The following is an 18,812-nucleotide window of genomic DNA, read 5'->3' as shown; positions in this document are numbered from 1 at the left end:
AAGGCACCATGAGCTCTGAGAAACTAAACATGTTCAGTATTTTTGGACTAAATCAGAAAAATAATCCACACACAATAAAAATGACAGTAATGAACAATCATGCATAATAGCCTTAACATGGGACGTTACGCTGCATCACTGGATGCCGACTAAGTTTAATAGAGAACTGATCATTTATATATAGAGGGTTAAAACCCAAACGAACGTCACAGTTCAGAAGAGGAAATGATTCTCTCAAGAATCACCATTTGCCCTTCATAGAAAAACGGGTCATTTAACATCACTTTCACACAGAATATTTGGATTGACATGAAATCAATAGAGTGTGAAGATGTGGATGCTATGAATTGGAAGACGGAAAATTTCATTTTCTCTGCTGTTTTTCATGTGAAGACACAAGCCAAGGTCACATACAACCTAAACATATAGCTATTATCTGTTCTCACAGAGTATTTGATATTTGTCTCAGAAACCTTTGAATTTGAATGAGGTGCATGATATGACATAAACACAATAAAACACAAATAAAATGTATATATACTTATTACAGCTGTCATCTTTCCAGGCTGCAGTGGCTCAGTGGGGTTAGGGATTGACATTTTTCTTCAGGAAACAGTTTCTACGACAAAATGAAGAGTCTTATTAAATAAACTAAATTTAAGAATTAGAGCAACATCAGACAACATAAGCTGTTTTTTGTAAGGAATATGTTGGCACTTCTGTCATTTTCTGTAAAAAAATAATATCAATGGATGAAGCCCTCTGTCTCTAGAAACAGCTCAAGACCTCCTCCTTCTTTGTTTGTCATTGTTACAGATTTTCAATTACGCCAGCTTGGTGTTTGAATACGGCTGAACGAAAAGACGGCTTCTTTTGGGCAGCAATGAAACAGCAGGAAGGTCGATCACAGAGGCCTGGAGATTTTTTTAATGCAAGTCTTTGTCGTCCTCTACTGGTCCAACACCCACATGACAAGGAGGCATGACGCAGCTGAAGAAAGCAAGCTGACCCCTCTGATAAAATGCCTTTTTGTTAGCTGTGAATTACACCTGAGAAAGTACCAACTTCAAAATAAAGTGTGGGTATGTGTGTGTGAGTAATGAGACACATTTATCAAGTGACTTCCTCTTACTTGCAGTGAAGTGTAAAAGTAACTTAAGAACAAGTGATCTCTGTGCTCAGAGAAGGAATAACCAATTGGAGATAAAGCCTGACATTACATCTGCTACACTGTACATTCTTTAAATAAAATCCATAAGTGTTTATTCTGCAAGAACATATATTTTAAAGTTGTTATATTTGTGGGAAATCTTTAAATCTCTGGGAATAATACAAATGGGAAATTAACAAATGTATTTCTGTGTAAATATATAGCCTAGATAGGGATGAAATAATGGCTGGAACAAAATTGTTTTGCAAAATTGAATGCAAAACATTCTGCTGTTGGTTGACAAGGTACAGAGACGTCATACAATAAGAATTTAGTGCCACACTGACAGCGACTGTAAAAATAAAATCAATGTCATCTGTAGTATTGCTGTTTGTCTGCAAGCCTGAGAAATGGCAAAAAATAAATAAAGTGATCTAACTTATTAAACCTCAAGCAAATAATCAGCAGATTAATCAATAATGAAAATAATTTATTGCATAAGTATTAATATTCTAATGATACAGTATATAAATACAACAGTCACATGCGACAATTTTCTGCATATAATATTTTTACTTTGAATACTGTCAGTAAATTTTCCTGATTATACTCACATTTTTATACTTGGGTAACCTTTTCAATGCAGGACTTGTAACAGAGTATTTTTTACAGTGTCTTGTACAAATAATCTGAATACTTCCTCCATCAGTGGTCAGCAGAATTCAAAAGAGGGATCCATACACCTAATCCAAACCCACTTGTCCTCACCAGGTGATCCAACTTCAATTCTCTACCATTTACCAACAGGTGGGTCACAAATGTGGATGAACATTCATTTTTAAGTTGGTGTATGCTTCCAAGATTTTATGGAGGAGCTTTCTTTGTCTGTTTTAGTATTTTAGTTTTAAATGTGTTGAGGAATCTTGCACAGGTGTGACATCATCTTGGTGAAGGTGCACATTACAAGGGGACCAAGGCGACCTGAAGGTAAAAAAAAAAACCTGAATGAGGAAAGTGAAAGAGCAGCACTTGACACCTTCTTCATTTCAATCACTGACCTCCAACTGCTCCGATGGAGCTGCTCAATGGCTAACACATCAGAATGGAGTTGCATTGGGCAGCATCCAGGTGAGTGTGTGTCACAGATATCAAGATCTCTTTTGCAAGAAAGAGCTGAGTGCAGCAGCAGAAAGAAGAACAAAGATTACCAAATACGTTGTGAATTACAATAAAGTCTTATCTATAATACATATGGTGTTATCTATAATATACGTCATAATTTATTTGTTGAGTATGTTTTGTATTATTAATCTTAATTTGCACATGAATTAGTATCAAATAAATGTAGTGTACAAGTAAAAAGTGCAATATTTGCCTCTGAATTTAAGTGGAGTAGAAGTATAAAGTAGCACAAAATTCAAATACTTAAGTGTAGTACAAGTAGCCTACCTCAAAACTGTACTCAAGTAGAGTAGTTTAGTAAATGTACTTAGGTACTTTCTACCATGCAAGTACAAAATATATTTTGTCCATTCAGAAAATATTAAGAATATAATATAAAGGCAGTACGGACATAAATAAATAAACGGTCCTGTTTCTGTGTAATTCTTTTTTTTAAATATCTCTTCAAACTATAATTTATAGTGACACGTGATTTTTATTTTTGCGGTCTGCTCTTTGATGTGGGGCACGTGAACAGACGGAGGCCCTCGAGGCACAGTTATTCGCCGAGCACACGTTCACTAAATTGAGACTAATTAGCAGGCTAGCAAACTTCATAAATATGACCTTTTATCACAGCCAGTGGCTATTGTTGTGACATTTGTCATAGGCTGTCAGTCCGTATCATGGCGTTTTCCCTGGTGAGTTAAAAACCAATTTAAACGGGTGAACTGAAGTAGTTTTCGGCCACCTCTAACTTTATCTTCTGACCTTTTGTGCCATGAAACCACCACCTACGTCTTTTTTATGCTTTAGACCTAAAATAAGCTTCACGGAAACGGTTGGAAAATGTTTTTTCACTTTGCCACATGTGTCCTAACCTTGAGGTCATCTCGTATCATGCATACCGAGTTAACTTCTCCTCTCTCCTGCAGAGACACGACCACCGCAGGCCGGAGAGCCCGGACTCCGAGTCCCCGGCCCTGTCCACCTGCAGCAACGCTGACATCTTCCGCAGGATGAACACTATGCTGGGCAACGCTCTGGATTTCACCGGTGTGTGCACCACACCCAACACCAAGGGAAAACCAGACCTGCTGTGTGGTAAAGTGTCATTTATTTTTCCAATCTGCAGCAGGTGGAAATAAATGAAACACGAAGTTAAATTATTCGGACTTCAAAACATGAAGTTAGATTCATGTGGGTGCAAACTCACAGGGGAATTAAAGGAATGAGCTGGCAGATACACTAGCAGTTAAACAGGAAGAAAGCATTGAAATTTAATTTAGCAAAGAAGCATTAATAAGCAGCGACTTAACTGGGATAAGGCAAAAACAGAGGCAAGTTGGGACCAAGAAACGCCAAAGAGGGGAAACATAAGGTTGAGATGGGTACACACAAGACTAAATAGAACATTACATCTAATTGGTAAATATCTCACTCCAGCATAGTAGGTGGCAGTAATGCACCTTAACTGTGAGTTGACACCTGCCATTAAAAAATAAATAAATAAAAAATGGAGGTGGTGGCTGCAAAGCAAGAAAAGGTCTCTGTTGTTACTGACACTAGTGGTGTAAGTATAAACACTCTTGACAGTTCGATCAGTTTTAAGAAATGCTGAGATGATTTCAAGGCAAGTGTAGTTTTGACTGAATTGGATTTTTTTTTTTTTCTTTTATATTTGAGTGTTTTCTGGAAATTTTCCCTATATATGAAGAACTCAATGCTGTTTCAAAGCCACATTGACAGGAAACAATTTGGGTTGAAAATACTTCATTTGTTTGTTGGTCCAAAGGTAATCACCTAAGTGTTCTTTTCATTGTCATTATTTTTCATTATTAAACTGTTGGTTAATCAATTAGTTTATAAAAATCATGAAATGAAATCATGCCATGTGACGTCTTGTTTACTGAGACTGCATGAATCAGCCTGGAAATTCCCACCAAGGTTTAATTGTAGGTGAATGTAAATTCTTTCCAGTCCCCTAAAAACATCAAATTCCCAGAAAGGTTAGGACAAACAGCCTCAGTGTCGTCATTAGAGCTGAAACAATTAGTCAGTTAATTGATTAATCGCAGACTATTTTGAGAAAACTAGTGAAATGGTGCCTTATATTCTTAATTCCAGCCTCTCAAATAAGAGCATGGGTTTTGGGCTGTTGGGTCAAACAAAACATTTGAAGACTTCAGCTCTGCAATGTTGTGATTTCTTCAATTTTTGACATTTCATTTTTGTTGTAGGTACACATTTAGACTAGAAAACCATAAAATGACCATGAATGCAAGGTACAATACCACTTAATTTTATTACGGGATTTGTTTTTGTTTTTTATATATCGGTGCAAAGTTGCACCCCCACCGCAGAAGGAGCCCTTTCACTTTCTCAGCCAGAATTGCCATCTGTTAAACCGCCTTCACCTTGTCATTATCTTTTGAGTGCCAGCAGCTGATTCATGGTGCATCGCAGTCTGCAGCATTGCAGCAATTCTAAGTGTTCGTTTTTTTACCCCAGGAGTGAGATTTGCCAAGATTTAGGCTCAGCACCCTCCCTGCGTCCTTTCTTTGAATTGTTAATTTGCTCAGGATGTGTCTGCACTTGACTACCACACTTGTTTCAGATTATGTGTAACTTATACTATAATTCTCTGCTCAGTTTGACACAAGCAGCAGCAGCACAAATGTTGTGTAACTTTTAAGTGACACAAAAGTAAATTAGATCTTGACGCACACTGAGCTAAACTTCTGCTGTGGCCTCTCTGCCCCATCCACCCCAGCTTGGTGTTGCTGAATCAGGGCTGTTGCTGGAAGCTTTCCAGACCTGGAGAGGGCAGGGAGGAGCTGGCGGTGCAAATCGCTACGTCCTCAACATCTGATCAGTCAGCTGTTTGTGCTACGGCGAGGCTTTGCTTGCCTCTTTCTTCTCGGTGTATGTGTTTTTTGTGCAAAAAATCAGGAGAATTCACCAACCTGTGAGTACAGTGATTTTTAAAATGAAATTATCAGAGCATCCTCAAGCCTGAAGTACTTTTAGTTCAAGTCTGCTGAGTCATTTGCTCCCATCTCCCATGCTGCCTCCCACCATGCCGCTGTAGCTCTGCCCCTCGCCTCCCCCTCCCTCCCTGCCTCTCTGTCAGCTCGCTCAGGAAACAAGGCTAGACACAGTGTAAGCAGCAGCGGTAACAGCGGCAGCAGTGGCGGCTGTCTTCCCACCGACTCAGAGACGTGCTGTGCCTACCAGAGAGGGGAGTACTTCTATCAACAAGCCAATAGCTCCGACAGGAATTTTTCATTACACAGTTGTTAGGCAAGGAAGCAGGGAGGTGGGGGGGAGCTGATGTCATTAGCAGGGGTGTGCGAGTGCATCAGCAGCCATGTCACATGCTGCTAGGTGGGTCAGTGATGCGGACGGAGATGCATGGCAGTTGCACCGGGCACAGAAGCAGGTTAGCTCCCCCGTCAGCCAGGGTAGGGGGAGATGTGATGATGAGGGAAGTTTTTATTTTTAATCAGATTTTTCTTCACAGAAACAGTTTTGTGTGACAAATCTGTCCCTGCTGTTTTCTATGCAACGCAGACTGAACCTGTTCTTTTCTAACACTTCCTCTCTCCTCTCTTTCGCTAAATCTCTGAACTGGATCTCGGACCTAAAAGAGTCAGAGCTGGCTGCAGTGGGCAGCAGGAGGATGCTCTTTCCCAACTGTGGTGGCATGCCCGGCTCCCAGGAGATGCCGTCATCCAGGGGCCCATCGGGTGTCACAGACCTGGGCCTGGGCCTCCAGTCTCTCCGTCTGTCCAGCTGGGACAGACCCTGGAGCAGCCAGGAGACGGACACACATGCCTCCCCCTCCCAGCTTCAGACCAGCTCACCCTCCAGTAAGTACCAGGCCTTTTTGTTTACCTGAATGTATTTAGGGTTTGCAGCAAAACCGGCAGCTTGGTCTTCTGTGTTTTATACCACATAATGTCCCAGAGTCCAGTTGGTGGTGGTAGCTGTTTTCCCAAGAGTTTGTTTGCTCTCATGACCCCATTTATTTGAACATGACAGTAGATATTGTAACATCTGTGAGGTTGTGTGCCTTGATTTTTATAGCCCTCATTTATATTGAAATGTGATGGTTGGTTATTAACAGCAGTGTGTGTCTGAGTGTGGGAACAGGCTGTAGCGTCACTAGGGAGGATGATGTGGCACTTTTGCTTTGCTGCATCTGTAGCAATCCAGCAAGCACAAAAAACAATCCAGGGAAGCTACTTTTCTTTTACCTAAACCTTAATTGGCTTGCCCTATAGGCTAGGTCTAAATATTTAACTATATTACCTGTTGATCACACTGATAATGTTTTTTTCAGACTGAGTTTATAGGTTTGGGCAGAAAACGGGAGAAACTAAGTCCCACATACGTGTTTAAAATGCGTGAACTACGATGAAATAAATGCTGACATTACCGCTGTCAGACAGTTTTGAGATGAGCTTCTGTCTTTAGAGAGGCATCATCGACTATTACTGTTCCCCATTTTGTCCTGACCCATTTGTAGAGCTATAGTTTTAACGCTGCATGTCCAAACTGACCTGGCATAACTTCATTTAGAGCTTTCTAAACTGGGCCCGCAACAAAGTGGGACAGAGCTTTGAATGCGGCCTACAGCTGAATAATCCCCTCAGAGCCTCATGTTCACTGTTACAGGCCACACGGTACATATCTGTCACTGTTGCCAGCTGACTCACTTGGTTATCAAGAGGAGAGAAGACGCTGAGCTGCTTAGCTGTCACTGGACTTTGCTTGGGAAAGGTGTCAGATGAATTGACCTCCAGTAAATTTTGCTGTGTAGCTTCTGTGACTAGATTGTGTTTCAAATGGCAGTCAAGTTCCACAGCATCAACTGTAAAAGTGAAAATGCTTCAACTCGAGCTTTTCAAGTTACTGTTGACAGTCAGCTTGCACATCAAGTCTCCTCTTCTCCATGCACATTTTTGAGACTTGAGTTTGCATTGCAGCATTTGAGTTCTATAAAATCAATGTTCATCTGTAAATTCGGTGCACAAACCCAGTTTTCTTTACTGTGCTGATCCAGTTGCAGAAGAGATTCCCTCAAAGAGGAAAGAAAGATAAAAAATTTACAAACTTGAATTTGTAGTGCAGCATGCCTCTTGACCAACTGATTTGGCTCTGTAAACTCAGCACACCATGTTTTCTTCAGTTTGGTCATCCACTTGTGAAATGGACAAAAATAAACAAGCTGTGGGGGTAATACTGCCACAGCTACTGAGTTGTTTCATTTATACTGTAAATGGTGTAATTGTCCTGTTTCCACAGTGCTAGGTATTCTGAACAGTCCCTTCAGCAGCATCCTTGGAAAGCCTCCAGGCTACTTGCCCCCTGACTCCATGAGCATGACTGCTGACTTCCTGGAGAAGTTCCCTGGCATGGCTCGCATGGCAAACCGACTGGACTCGAGCTCCTTTTTGGACTCTCGCTCCAGCAGTCCTGAAGACTCGGAGACCAGTGGCTTCAGCTCCGGCTCAGACCACCTCTGTGACATGCTGGTAAGGCACATGATACTTTATTGTAACTCCTGTTGTGTGTTGGCTTGCAAGGAGCTACTCAGGTGGGAAATATTCGTCACAAGACTAGATGGACTACCCACTGGCATTTTACTGTACCAAACAATACTGAGGCTGATTGGACAGCTAGGTCACAATATGCTGAGCTGTAACTGTGTTGGTGGACTTGTCTTCAGTTCAGTATTTGACCATTTCTGATTGAAGCCAAAGATTTCACGTTTCTTTCACAATTGTCAGTTTTGGTATTTCAGTGTAAAAGGGTCTTAATTCACATCAGTCACTTTGTTGCCGTTAATTGTCAATTGTCTGGACATGTCTTTTCTCTTCAGTCGACTTTGCGGATTTCCCCTCCCCTTCCTTACCTTGCATCAAACATGCAGAAAGATCTGCTGCGACTGGGCTCCCGACTGGATCCCCAGGACTCCAGCTCTCCCCTCACTCCACCATCCAGTGCCAGCCCCTCCTCCTCTGCCATTTCCCGCCGTTGGCGTACTGGCTCTCCATGGCCTGGTGCAGACATGCTTGACCAGTCTGATGACGCATTCAGCATTGAGAGGGAGGCCCGCCTGCATAGGCAGGCTGCTGGTAAATCTAAAACCTTCACATTTCTAATTTCTTACTGCTCTGCCCTGTAGTAAATGTCTTTAAAGCTCAGTTTTAACAGTGTATACGGTAGTTTGATGCCTTTTTGTGGATAGAAGTGACCTGTGAATTTTGGCTATCCTTTTCTTCTTGACTCATCAGCTGTGAATGAGGCCACATTCACCTGGAGTGGTCAGCTGCCTCCCAGAAACAACAAGGATCCTCTGTATTCCTGTAAGGTCTTTCTTGGTGGCGTGCCCTGGGACATCACAGAAGGTAAGTGCTGCTGCCAACATGCTGGCTGCCTTAATTTTGCAGTGCCAGATAGATACTTGTTTGCCTAAATGTTACAGTGTAGAGAGTTAGTGGCCTTTATGTGGCTGTGCTTAGATTCATTTTTTTAAATTTATTTATTTTTTACAGTTCAAACATAATGTCGATGTAATGCAGGCAGGCATTGTTTAAATTACTACAGAAATGATTAGAGAATGCCTCCTCGCACTGTAGAGCTCTGACAAGGTGTTATGCAAAAGTCTACATCTGCAATATACCAAGATTCAGTTTTATTCTCTCTGTTGGGACATTTCAAACAAGTTCGACACTAAATTTAGTGAAAACACGATGCTTCAAATGGTACAACATAGTATTGAAAAATATTATCAACACGTCTAAAGTTAATTGTGGGGTTTAAGTGTCAAATTAGCCAGTGTCAAAAGGTAAAAATGTTGGCTGTTTAACTGTGGCATTAATTTAACATAAGTTATGTAGATGTAGAGAAATCTTTCTAGTGTAAACCTCTTTTTGCTTATTTCATTGTGGTTTGACAGATTTCTTTTTAACATTATTGCTAAATAAAAACCAAATCCATTTAACACCCACTCATCTCTCCCTTATCCTTTTATTTCAGCTGGTCTGATCAACACCTTCAGTGGGTACGGCCCTCTGACTGTGGAATGGCCGGGTAAGGATGGAAAGCACCCTCGGTGCCCTCCCAAAGGTAATGTGGCCAAAGGTAACAAGTTTGGTAGGCTATTTTTTTTCTTCCGGGTTTCAGGGTTGCACTGTGGTGAGCACATGGTATGCTGGTGAGTTTAACTGTGGGGAATTTAGAGATACTTAGGATGGTGATTCTGGGCGTAATTGGTGCATAAAACACGGTGCTATAAGCAGGGAGTAAATGGCAGTTTTAGAATAGAAGGGTTTGACTTTGGAGTCAACTCTGTTCATTTGAGGCTCTGAGGATTGGTCAGCAAATGTCCTGTTAAGTGTTTGTGGGTCTACTTGTGGCTTCTGCTCCTCTTTGGTATTACAGGTTTTCCATGTCGGTTGGCACATACTGCCTGAATGTAAGAATGAGAGCTGTAAAATGCGTAAAGGGTTGTAAATATTTATTGCTGTTATTGATCAAAAATATTTGAAGGCATTTTTGTCTATGCTGTCAATTTCTTGCCTTATCTATTGTGATTTTCATGCCTCCATTAAAGTTGACACATGACAAATTGCTATTTACCTTTATGGCGCACTTGTCTGCTGTCTTTTTGTAATTAATCTCTACAGTAGCCACTGCCTTAAAATTGTGAAAGTCTATTTGAGTCTAAATAAATTTAAAGGGGCCACTTTTTTTTCTTCTTTTTTTTTCCTCTATATTCTAAAGTATGTTGCTGTATGGTTTGTAGGCTATGTTTACCTGGTGTTTGAGAATGAGAAGTCTGTCCGGGCGTTGCTCCATGCCTGCTCCCAAGACCCGTTTCATCCAGAGGACAAGCTAGAGTATTACTTCAAGATGTCTAGCCGCAGAATGCGATGCAAGGATGTGAGTAGAAACTAAACACACCAGGCACATTTATGCACTGCAATATACAGAGTTGCAATTCATTGGGAATTGAACAATATCGACAGTAATACAATCCAACACCTACCTTGCAATAAAAACTTTATCTGCCCCAAAATATAACACTTTTCAGTATAATGCAAGGCAATGTTGCACTGTAAACTCTTAATTGTAATTATCGCACAAAATTATCTCAACAAAAGCCAAAAAAAAACTGCTTCAAACTAATGATTTATTTCAGGGCTAATGCATTGGATTGCATTACTGTAGATTGTGTACTGTACCTAACAGACCTTGGTGTACATACAGTATATCTCAAATCTGTTGAGGTTTATTGTGAAAATACTGGATACATTTAATCTTAATGTTTCTTCACTTTGACTGTCTCTCACATGTGAGTTGCTCCTTTATCTTCTATACAGTATGATTATGTGTCTCTTCAGGCTTTAAATCTGTGTTTATTTTGTTAATCTTGGCACCTGATTTTGATTTAGTGTCTGGGTCTTTTTGATGAAAATGTGAATTATTTTTAGTCACATTTTAGCTGTGATTTTGTTAGATTTAGTCTAGTTTTTGTCAAACTGAAGATATTTTAGTCTAGTTTTCATCAGTGACAGGTTAGTAACATTTATTTTTGTCTTCGAAGCATTTCGACCCTACAGCTGTAACCATCTTTGTGTTAGTTACCATGTTACTCTGGTATGTAGTAATGCACCAACTGACTGGCCTCAGTATATCAGTTAGCATTTCCGAATGTTTCTTAATCTAGTAGAATCGTTTGTGCTAACATATCTTTACTTCAGCTGCCGGGGCTGTGTTCAGTAATTCAGAGGCTGGATTCACTCGCTTGTACGCTAAAATGTATTTCGTTGTCTGGTTTTAGTTCTAGAGGAGACACTATTGTTGTTTAGTGACCATCTAGAGAATGATTCACATGGACCACAGACATTCATCCTGAAAATTACTCGCTCTTTCTCATGGCAACACTAAAGAGAGCCGACAAAGTAACGTTAACGTTACCTCGACATCCACAGCACTTGAAAGTGACATTAGCCTACTTTCTCTATAAATGTCGTCATGCTGTCTGCGTGTTTTTCGTAGCTTGTAACGGCTGTTTGTTGCTGCTTGTCTAATTCTCAGTGGATTGTGGATGAATTTGTTCGCTAAATCAGTTTCTTCCAAGAACAGGGAACATCGGAAAACATTACTGACAGACGCATAACTTTTGAAAGGTGTTTATTAATTGAATGTCAAGGGGCTAAACTACAGAATGTGATAACACAGATACCTGCAGGTTGTTTAATTAAAATGTGTCCATTCACACGTCTTTTATTTACATTATGGTTTAGCTTTTATTTGAAAAATATAATATATTTTGTCATAGTTGCCATTTTCAAAGGTTAAATTAATGATGATAGATTAACCCTTAGTTGCTTATTCCCTGGTTTAAATGAAAATGTTGCCAGTAAGTTTGTTTGGCCTATATACTATTTGAGGACTTTGCCTTTTTTGTTGAAAAAAAAAAAAAGCATTCTTAAATTGAGGTTTCAAAAGTATCTGCGCCTTGGTATTGTAGCAGCATTGGTATCAAAATTACTGGTTTTACATAGAATACCCAGCCCTACTCTCCACCCTAGTTCAGGTCTTCATTGGAAAGCAAAGGGAAATGAGGCTCGGTACGCATTGTCTGACTCTTGTGTCTCGTCCCTGCTGCTACAGGTGCAGGTCATCCCGTGGGTGATCTCTGACAGCAACTATGTGCGATGCCCCGCCCAGCGCCTGGACCCCAGTAAGACGGTGTTTGTTGGTGCGCTTCATGGCATGTTGAATGCTGAGGCTCTGGCCAGCATCATGAACGACCTGTTTGGAGGCGTCATGTACGCTGGCATTGACACGGACAAGCACAAGTACCCCATCGGTGAGATTGCGAGCATTTTGGGTTGATTTTTCATTTTAATTCAGGGACGAATGTAAAGGCATAACTCAACTTCAGTATGTGCACGCAGTTTGTAGATATTGTGTAAGTCATCAGTATACCCTCACCTGTGTATCTTCAGTGATGAATCAAGCTATCCAGTTCCACTGCTCTTTAAAGACGACATGTAACTGTTTTAGAGGTTTCATTCAGGCACCATAACACAATTTTATACTGATTTTTCTTAATGAATTTCAGTGCTATCAGTGTATTCATTGTATTCTGAGGCAAAATAAATGTAGAGTGTAGTGTGGATTTGAGCCATAGACCAATTGCAAATCATTTAGATGGTGCTAACCACTAATGAAATAGATTTGGAGGGTCCAGAACTGACATTGAGTATTAACTGTTTTATGTAAACTTACTGTGCAGAATATTTTTTGCCAATCAATCATATCCAAATGGAAATCATGTCTAACTTCTCTTGTGTACAGGCTCTGGACGTGTCACTTTTAACAATCAGCGCAGTTATCTGAAGGCTGTGTGTGCGGCATTTGTGGAGATTAAAACACCCAAGTTTACAAAGAAGGTAAGATACTCTGTAATTAGTCTTTGTACTTTCTATAATTAATCATTAGTGTCTCTGCTGCTGCTGTGGAGAATGACTGTCTTTGAGTAACTCTGTGATTAAATGTCTGTCTGTAATGTAAATGTAATGTCTGGAAACTGTGGTTAGGACTCAATATAAATAAAACACAAGTGAATATTTTAAATATGTAATTAAAAAAAAAATAAAAATAAAAATACATGCAGCACAAATGCTTCTCTTTAATCAGCAGGTTCTCACTTGCAGTGGTGGAACCTTTTTTTGACTGTGCTTTTGCACCTCACTTGGTGGGTTTCCATCCACTTGTTTTTTTTTTTTTTAAAGTATATTTTTTTGGGCTTTTATGCCTTTAATGGACAGCACAGTGGAGAGTGACAGGAAACGGGGAGGCAGAGAGAGGGGGAATGACATGCAGTGAAGGGCCGTCCGATGCGGGATTCGAACCGGGGCCGACTGCAGCGAGGACTGTGGCCTCTACACATGGGGCGCCTGCTTAAACCACTACGCTACACGACGCCCCCATCCACTTGTTTTAATGTTAGAGCCTGACCGATTTATTGATATTGGACTATCAGACATATCGGTATCAGTGCATATTAGTTCTTATGTTTTTTAATTTATTTTAGTTATTTAATTCCCAGTGAAGTTTACAGTTTTAGTGCACTATCATTTTTAATTTGTGTAGGGGAAACAAACGGGGGGGGGGATCTTTGACAGCTGTTCTTAATTGTGATCTCATTGTGCAGCCTTCTGCAATGGTTTTCAATGGCACCCAACTGGAGAAACATGCAACTCATTTGCATTTTCTTTTGCTGATTTTTCTAGAAATTTAGCTTTACATTTAGATGGAAACCTACCTACTTACTGTGACTGCTCTAAACTGAGCACTGTCTTTTCCCTCAGGTCCAGATTGACCCCTACCTGGAAGACTCCATGTGTCAAGTTTGCCTTCGCCAACCTGGGCCTTTCTTCTGCAGAGACCAGGTCAGTGGAAACTCCTGTTTCAACAAATATTTGTCTTGCTAGCAGCAGGGCTTAAAGATAGTTAGGTGTCAGACCAGCACTTTGGGAGCCATAATCATTCTGGTCTAGAACTTTCCAAAAACTGCTTATTTATATTTTTCTATACACTTGTGTCAGCTTGACAAGATGAAGTATGGTTTAAGTGAAATTAATTATAGTAGACCCTTAAACATGTGGCACTATAAAAGTGTTTTTTGTAAGGCATAGAAATGGATTATAAGAACTGCAGACAGTGAAAAGGTAAATAAAATGCAAGTAAAATTATCTTGTTCCCTCAAACATTATGCTGATTTTAAATTATATGATCTGGTCCATTTAAAGGATAGTCCTGTTTTATTAGAACATTGATCTTATTTTTGTAGTTTTGTGCCTGAATAATATTGCACCAACTCTAGAGAGTTAGTTGTGGAGATCTTGGAACACAACTTTAATAAAAAATAAATAAAAAGAAAAAAGCAAGAAACAATTATTACCTTAGCAAAAGATTTTTGCAAGCACTTATTGAATAGATGAAGTACTTAGGCCAAGGTCTCATACTGCACTGAAGCTTTAGTGTTGTCCCTCTCTTGTAATTCACTTAGCTTAATTAAGGTAATATGACCATTCATATACATTTCCTTATTTAACATCTTACTTTACTTCCTGCCTCAACTTTGATCCACTGTACTTGCTCTAACTGCAGTTTTCTTGTGCAGTAATGGAATATTATTGATATTAGGACGCACTTGCTTTCGGGTTTGTATAGGTCTTTAGTTTTGTTTACAACCAGACTGACGGTGAAGACCCTGTTCTGCTTCAGTGTAGCAACATCGCTGTTTAGATATTTCAGCAACTATAAGTACAGTGTTGTAACTGAGAAAACAATTGTCAACACCTCAAGATCAAAATAAGATTTAATAAAACAGAATTGTCCTTTTTGTTCTATTGTGCATGAGTTCAGTTTGAAAAAGATCACCAGGAAGTTTTTTTTTGTTTGTTTTTTTTGTTTTGTTTTGTTTTGTTTTTTTAAACATTAGAAATGTCATCATCACTCAAACACTTTCTTTTGACACCCAGGCCTGCTTCAAGTACTACTGCCGCTCTTGCTGGCACTGGCAGCACTCCATGGACATTTTGAGCAACCACCGGCCCCTCATGCGCAACCAGAAGAACAGAGACTCCAGCTAGAGCAGATGGACCCAAACACTCTGAAGGGCCAAAAGAAGACCCCCTCTACGGGGCGAGGCTGCCCGCCAAGGAGAGCACGTGTGTCAGACGTCCCTCAGCACGAGGGCACCATGGCACTCCACCAGGCACTGGGGATATATCACTGTAGAAAATGTTCACTTTTGCACTTGCTACATTTTTGCTGTTGTTCACAGTGGCACTATGCACAGTGACCTTATTGGGAGAGACAAGGGGCCCTTCACACTTATGCATTTTCCCAGACTTGTGGCCAGACAGAAAGATGGGAGTCAGCCTAAGGTTAAGAAGTGGATGAAAATGCCATTTCTTTTTTCTTTTTTGTTTACATGTGTTGCATAGTGAAGAGCAATCACGCAAGTCTCATTGCCGTTCATTGGCAAATGCCATACAGTGCCTTTAAATTTTTATTTTTTTCCCCTCCTCCCTCCCTCCCCTACCCCCAGTTGGCATCTGTTTTTCCTGTGCAAGCCAACTGGTGTTTCTTACTTTTGGGAGTTGAATGTTGGGCTTCATTTAACCAGTCGCATTTCAGACATTTTTACGCAGTTTTTTACTAATTTGTACACAAACGGTTTTAAGTCATGACATGAAAATTTTGAACAGAAAATTATACCAGGCGGCTGTTTATGGGAAAACCCCCTTTTTATTTTATTTTTTTTTTTTTTTCCTTTTCCTCATAAATTTTTCTGTGGCTATTTTTCCTTTTTTAATTTGCCCTCCCAAATCTCAACTGAATGGGCACAAAATGTTGGAGATACAACTTTAACTTGCTTTGTTGGTCCAGTTATATTAAATGTATGTAACAATAGCACTGGAATATGCTTCAACTGGTAATCTGTCATTTCTCAAGCATCTGATGGATCCTGTTGAGACTAGAGTAGAGTGAATGAACATTTGACTGTACATAGTTTGATTTTTGCACTTTTTAATTTGCACGTGTGGAGAGGTGGCAGTGGTTTTTAATCACTTTTGTACATCAGCAGGGGGACACGCCTATGTTACAACAGCTGCTTGTTTCCTGTTGAATGTAAGAACTTCCACTTAGCTGATGATAAATTAATCTATCGATCTATCAGCTTGAGTAGACCCCAGTAAATGATTCCATGCTTTCTTATCCCATTTTGCCTTCCTGTTCCAGTTGGACATAAATGCATAATAAGCTGTGTGCCAAAGACAAAGTGTCTTTTCTTTATCCATTAGGTTTGTCATGCTGAGCTTGTTGTCCCTTAGCCCAGCTGCTTTTTAGAGTTTTGAAAGTCTACCTCATTGTGGTCTGCCAAGTTTGCTGCTACTTACAGTTGTGGAGTATGTTCAGATTGGGCACAATAAAGGTGTTTAAGCATTACTTGCTGTGTCTGGACTCTTGATTAACTTATCTGATGTATTTTGGAGTTCTTTAAAAAATCTTGGCCCTGTATCTATACTATATCAAATTTATTGTTTTACATCCCTGATAATTGTCAAAACAAATTTAACATCCCATCAATTGTTCAAATGCAAATACTGGGCTAAAATGCTTGTTTTCTTTTAAACTATTTCTGAACTAGTCATTGTGGAGCTACTCCTAACCAACCTGAGAGCTTTGACATCTAGGAGTGTTTTTGAGTGTGATTTTAAGTAAATCCCTCCACTTTTACCCCAACTCAAACTTCATAGGTCTGGACTGAATTCCTGTAAAGGAATTGACTGGAATTTGCATGTAATGTTTGCAGTCCTGTCTGTGATTAAAAAGTAATATGGTAAACCCATTTAACCATCTGTTTTAAAGGGAATCTCCACTCATTTTTACACATCAATCTGTTTACTAGTCATTAGGAGTAACTACACAGTGTTGTATAGTCTGTGCAAGAGCATGCCACACGTCGTTGGGTTGTATGCAAGTTGTGCATTTTCTGTTTCTGGAGGAGCTTTTATAAAGTCTGGAAAAAATGACATTACCTGAGTCACCTCAGTTTGACTACATACAGTGGGGTCTGAGACCAATGTTCCATCGACTTTTGGACCCCACTGTCTTAATACAAGTCGTAAGCAAGTGCGTACATTTGCATATGGAAGGTAGGGACATATCCCTACCAATATTTTGTGAGGACAGAATTGTCTCTACCAATGAACTAGCAATCTAACCCTGGCTCTTTTGTAGCCTTGCAGTCAGTAAACAAAATGGTGGATATATCAAAGTATGACTTGAATTTAGGTCGAGAAATCCCATGAAAATATCACCGTGAAGACTGACTTTTTTGACTTACTGTACAATGACTTTTTATGCCTTACTATATTATAGCTTTTTCATGGGGTGGCATGGTAGAGCAGTGGTTAGAGCTGTCGCCTCCCAGTGTGAAGGTTCTGGATTCAAAACAGGGCCTTTCTGTGTGGAGTTTGCATGTTCTCCCTGAGCATGCATGTGATATAGACTTATTGAAGACACTACTGCCTTACTTTTCTATGAATTTTTATGCTTTAATATACATATATATATATATATATGAGAAATGCAGGTAGATTTAGGAGGAAAGCTTGTTGTTCCCCAGGAAATAGCCAGTACAAAGCTAAGGCCTGACATAGTCTTGTGGTCTAGGAGTAGAATGAACTGTTTAGGGGAGTTTTTGTTTGCTGAATCTGCTAGTGTGTTTTGTCCGAGTTGATGATAGTGTTGTTTGAGGTAGCATAGGCAAGATAAAGGAGGAAATAGTCGTGGTGTGAGGAGCAGTGATGGCTGGCATTAGGGGAGTGACTCTGGGACGCCAGTGATCACTGTCTAGCCTCCTGGAGGTGTCGTGGGACCAACTAGACGAAACACTGGTGAAAGGAGGTTCCCACCTGATGACCCCAAAGACATGTTAGTTATCACTGCTCATTAGTCTGTATAGCTAAATTAATGTTATCATAGGACTTAGGATGTAAAGCTTAGGGAGCTATTCACTGAGTCTGGTCCATTTTCTGTAGCACAAGTTTCTTGTGTTTACCTTAAAAAAAGGCATGAAAAGTCATAAAAAGTCATAAAGTCATAGTATAGTAAGGCAGAAAAAGTAACAAAAACGTCATAGTATAGTAAGGCATGAAAAGTCTTAGTATAGTAAGGCATAAAAAGTCATAAAAACGTCATAGTATTGTAAGGCATAAAAAGTCATAAAAACGACATAGTATAAAAAGGCATGAAAAGTCATAGTATAGTAAGGCATAAAAAGTCATAAAAGAGTCATAGTATAGTAAGACAGAAAAAGTCACAAAAACGTCATAGTATAGTAAGGCATGAAAAGTCATAGTATAGTAAGGCATAAAAAGTCATAAAAACGTCATAGTATAGTAAGGCATAAAAAGTCATAAAAACATCATAGTATAGTAAGGCACGAAAAGTCATAGTATAGTAAGGCATAAAAAGTCATAGTATAGTAAGGCATAAAAAGTCATAAAAACATCATAGTATTCAATTCAATTCAAACTTTATTTATAGAGCGCATTTCATGCACAAGGCAGACACAATGCGCTTTACAGCATACAACAAAACAATAACAAACAATACAAAGCACAGAGTAGACAAGCACACACACACACACTCAATCAAACGCTGTTGAGAAGAGAAAAGTTTTTAACCTATTTTTAAAAAGATTGACTGACGGGGCAGTCTTTACTGCCTCAGGCAAACTGCTCCACCTGCGTGGGGCATAAACAGAAAATGCAGCCTCCCCTTCCTGAGTTTTGGTGCGGGGAATGACTAGTGTACTAGTGTTTGTGGACCTGAGGGTTCTTGCTGGTGTGTAGGTAATTAGCATGTCTGTTAGGTACTGAGGTGCAAGACCATT

The 18,812-nt window shown here is 39.8% G+C and overlaps 1 protein-coding gene across 1 annotated transcript; it reads left to right on the top strand.

Annotated features, from left to right (window-relative positions):
* Window positions 1–5,979: 5,979 nt before the first annotated feature.
* Window positions 5,980–16,326, top strand: cpeb1 (cytoplasmic polyadenylation element binding protein 1). The gene is made up of 10 exons (XM_022748285.1): window positions 5,980–6,183; window positions 7,622–7,851; window positions 8,199–8,454; window positions 8,614–8,727; window positions 9,359–9,448; window positions 10,128–10,264; window positions 12,002–12,200; window positions 12,692–12,786; window positions 13,708–13,788; window positions 14,884–16,326. The coding sequence occupies exons 1-10, from the start codon at window positions 5,994–5,996 to the stop codon at window positions 14,992–14,994; spliced, it is 1,503 nt and encodes a 500-aa protein (XP_022604006.1). The 5' UTR covers window positions 5,980–5,993; the 3' UTR covers window positions 14,995–16,326.
* Window positions 16,327–18,812: the final 2,486 nt, after the last annotated feature.

Source organism: Seriola dumerili, unplaced genomic scaffold, assembly GCF_002260705.1.
Source record: "Seriola dumerili isolate Sdu_G_001 unplaced genomic scaffold, Sdu_1.0 BDQW01000011.1, whole genome shotgun sequence".
Taxonomy (NCBI): Eukaryota; Metazoa; Chordata; class Actinopteri; order Carangiformes; family Carangidae; genus Seriola; species Seriola dumerili.
This window is presented reverse-complemented; position numbering and strand designations above follow the sequence as displayed.

What these genes read in the sequence shown, in the direction of transcription:
- cpeb1 (XM_022748285.1), top strand. Translation starts at nt 5,994, where the DNA reads ATGCTCTTTCCCAACTGTGGTGGCATGCCCGGCTCCCAGGAGATGCCG. An exon ending in CCTGCATAGGCAGGCTGCTG is followed by an intron (nt 8,455 to 8,613) that starts GTAAATCTAAAA and finishes TTGACTCATCAG; the next exon opens with CTGTGAATGAGGCCACATTC. An exon ending in CCCTCGGTGCCCTCCCAAAG is followed by an intron (nt 9,449 to 10,127) that starts GTAATGTGGCCA and finishes TATGGTTTGTAG; the next exon opens with GCTATGTTTACCTGGTGTTT.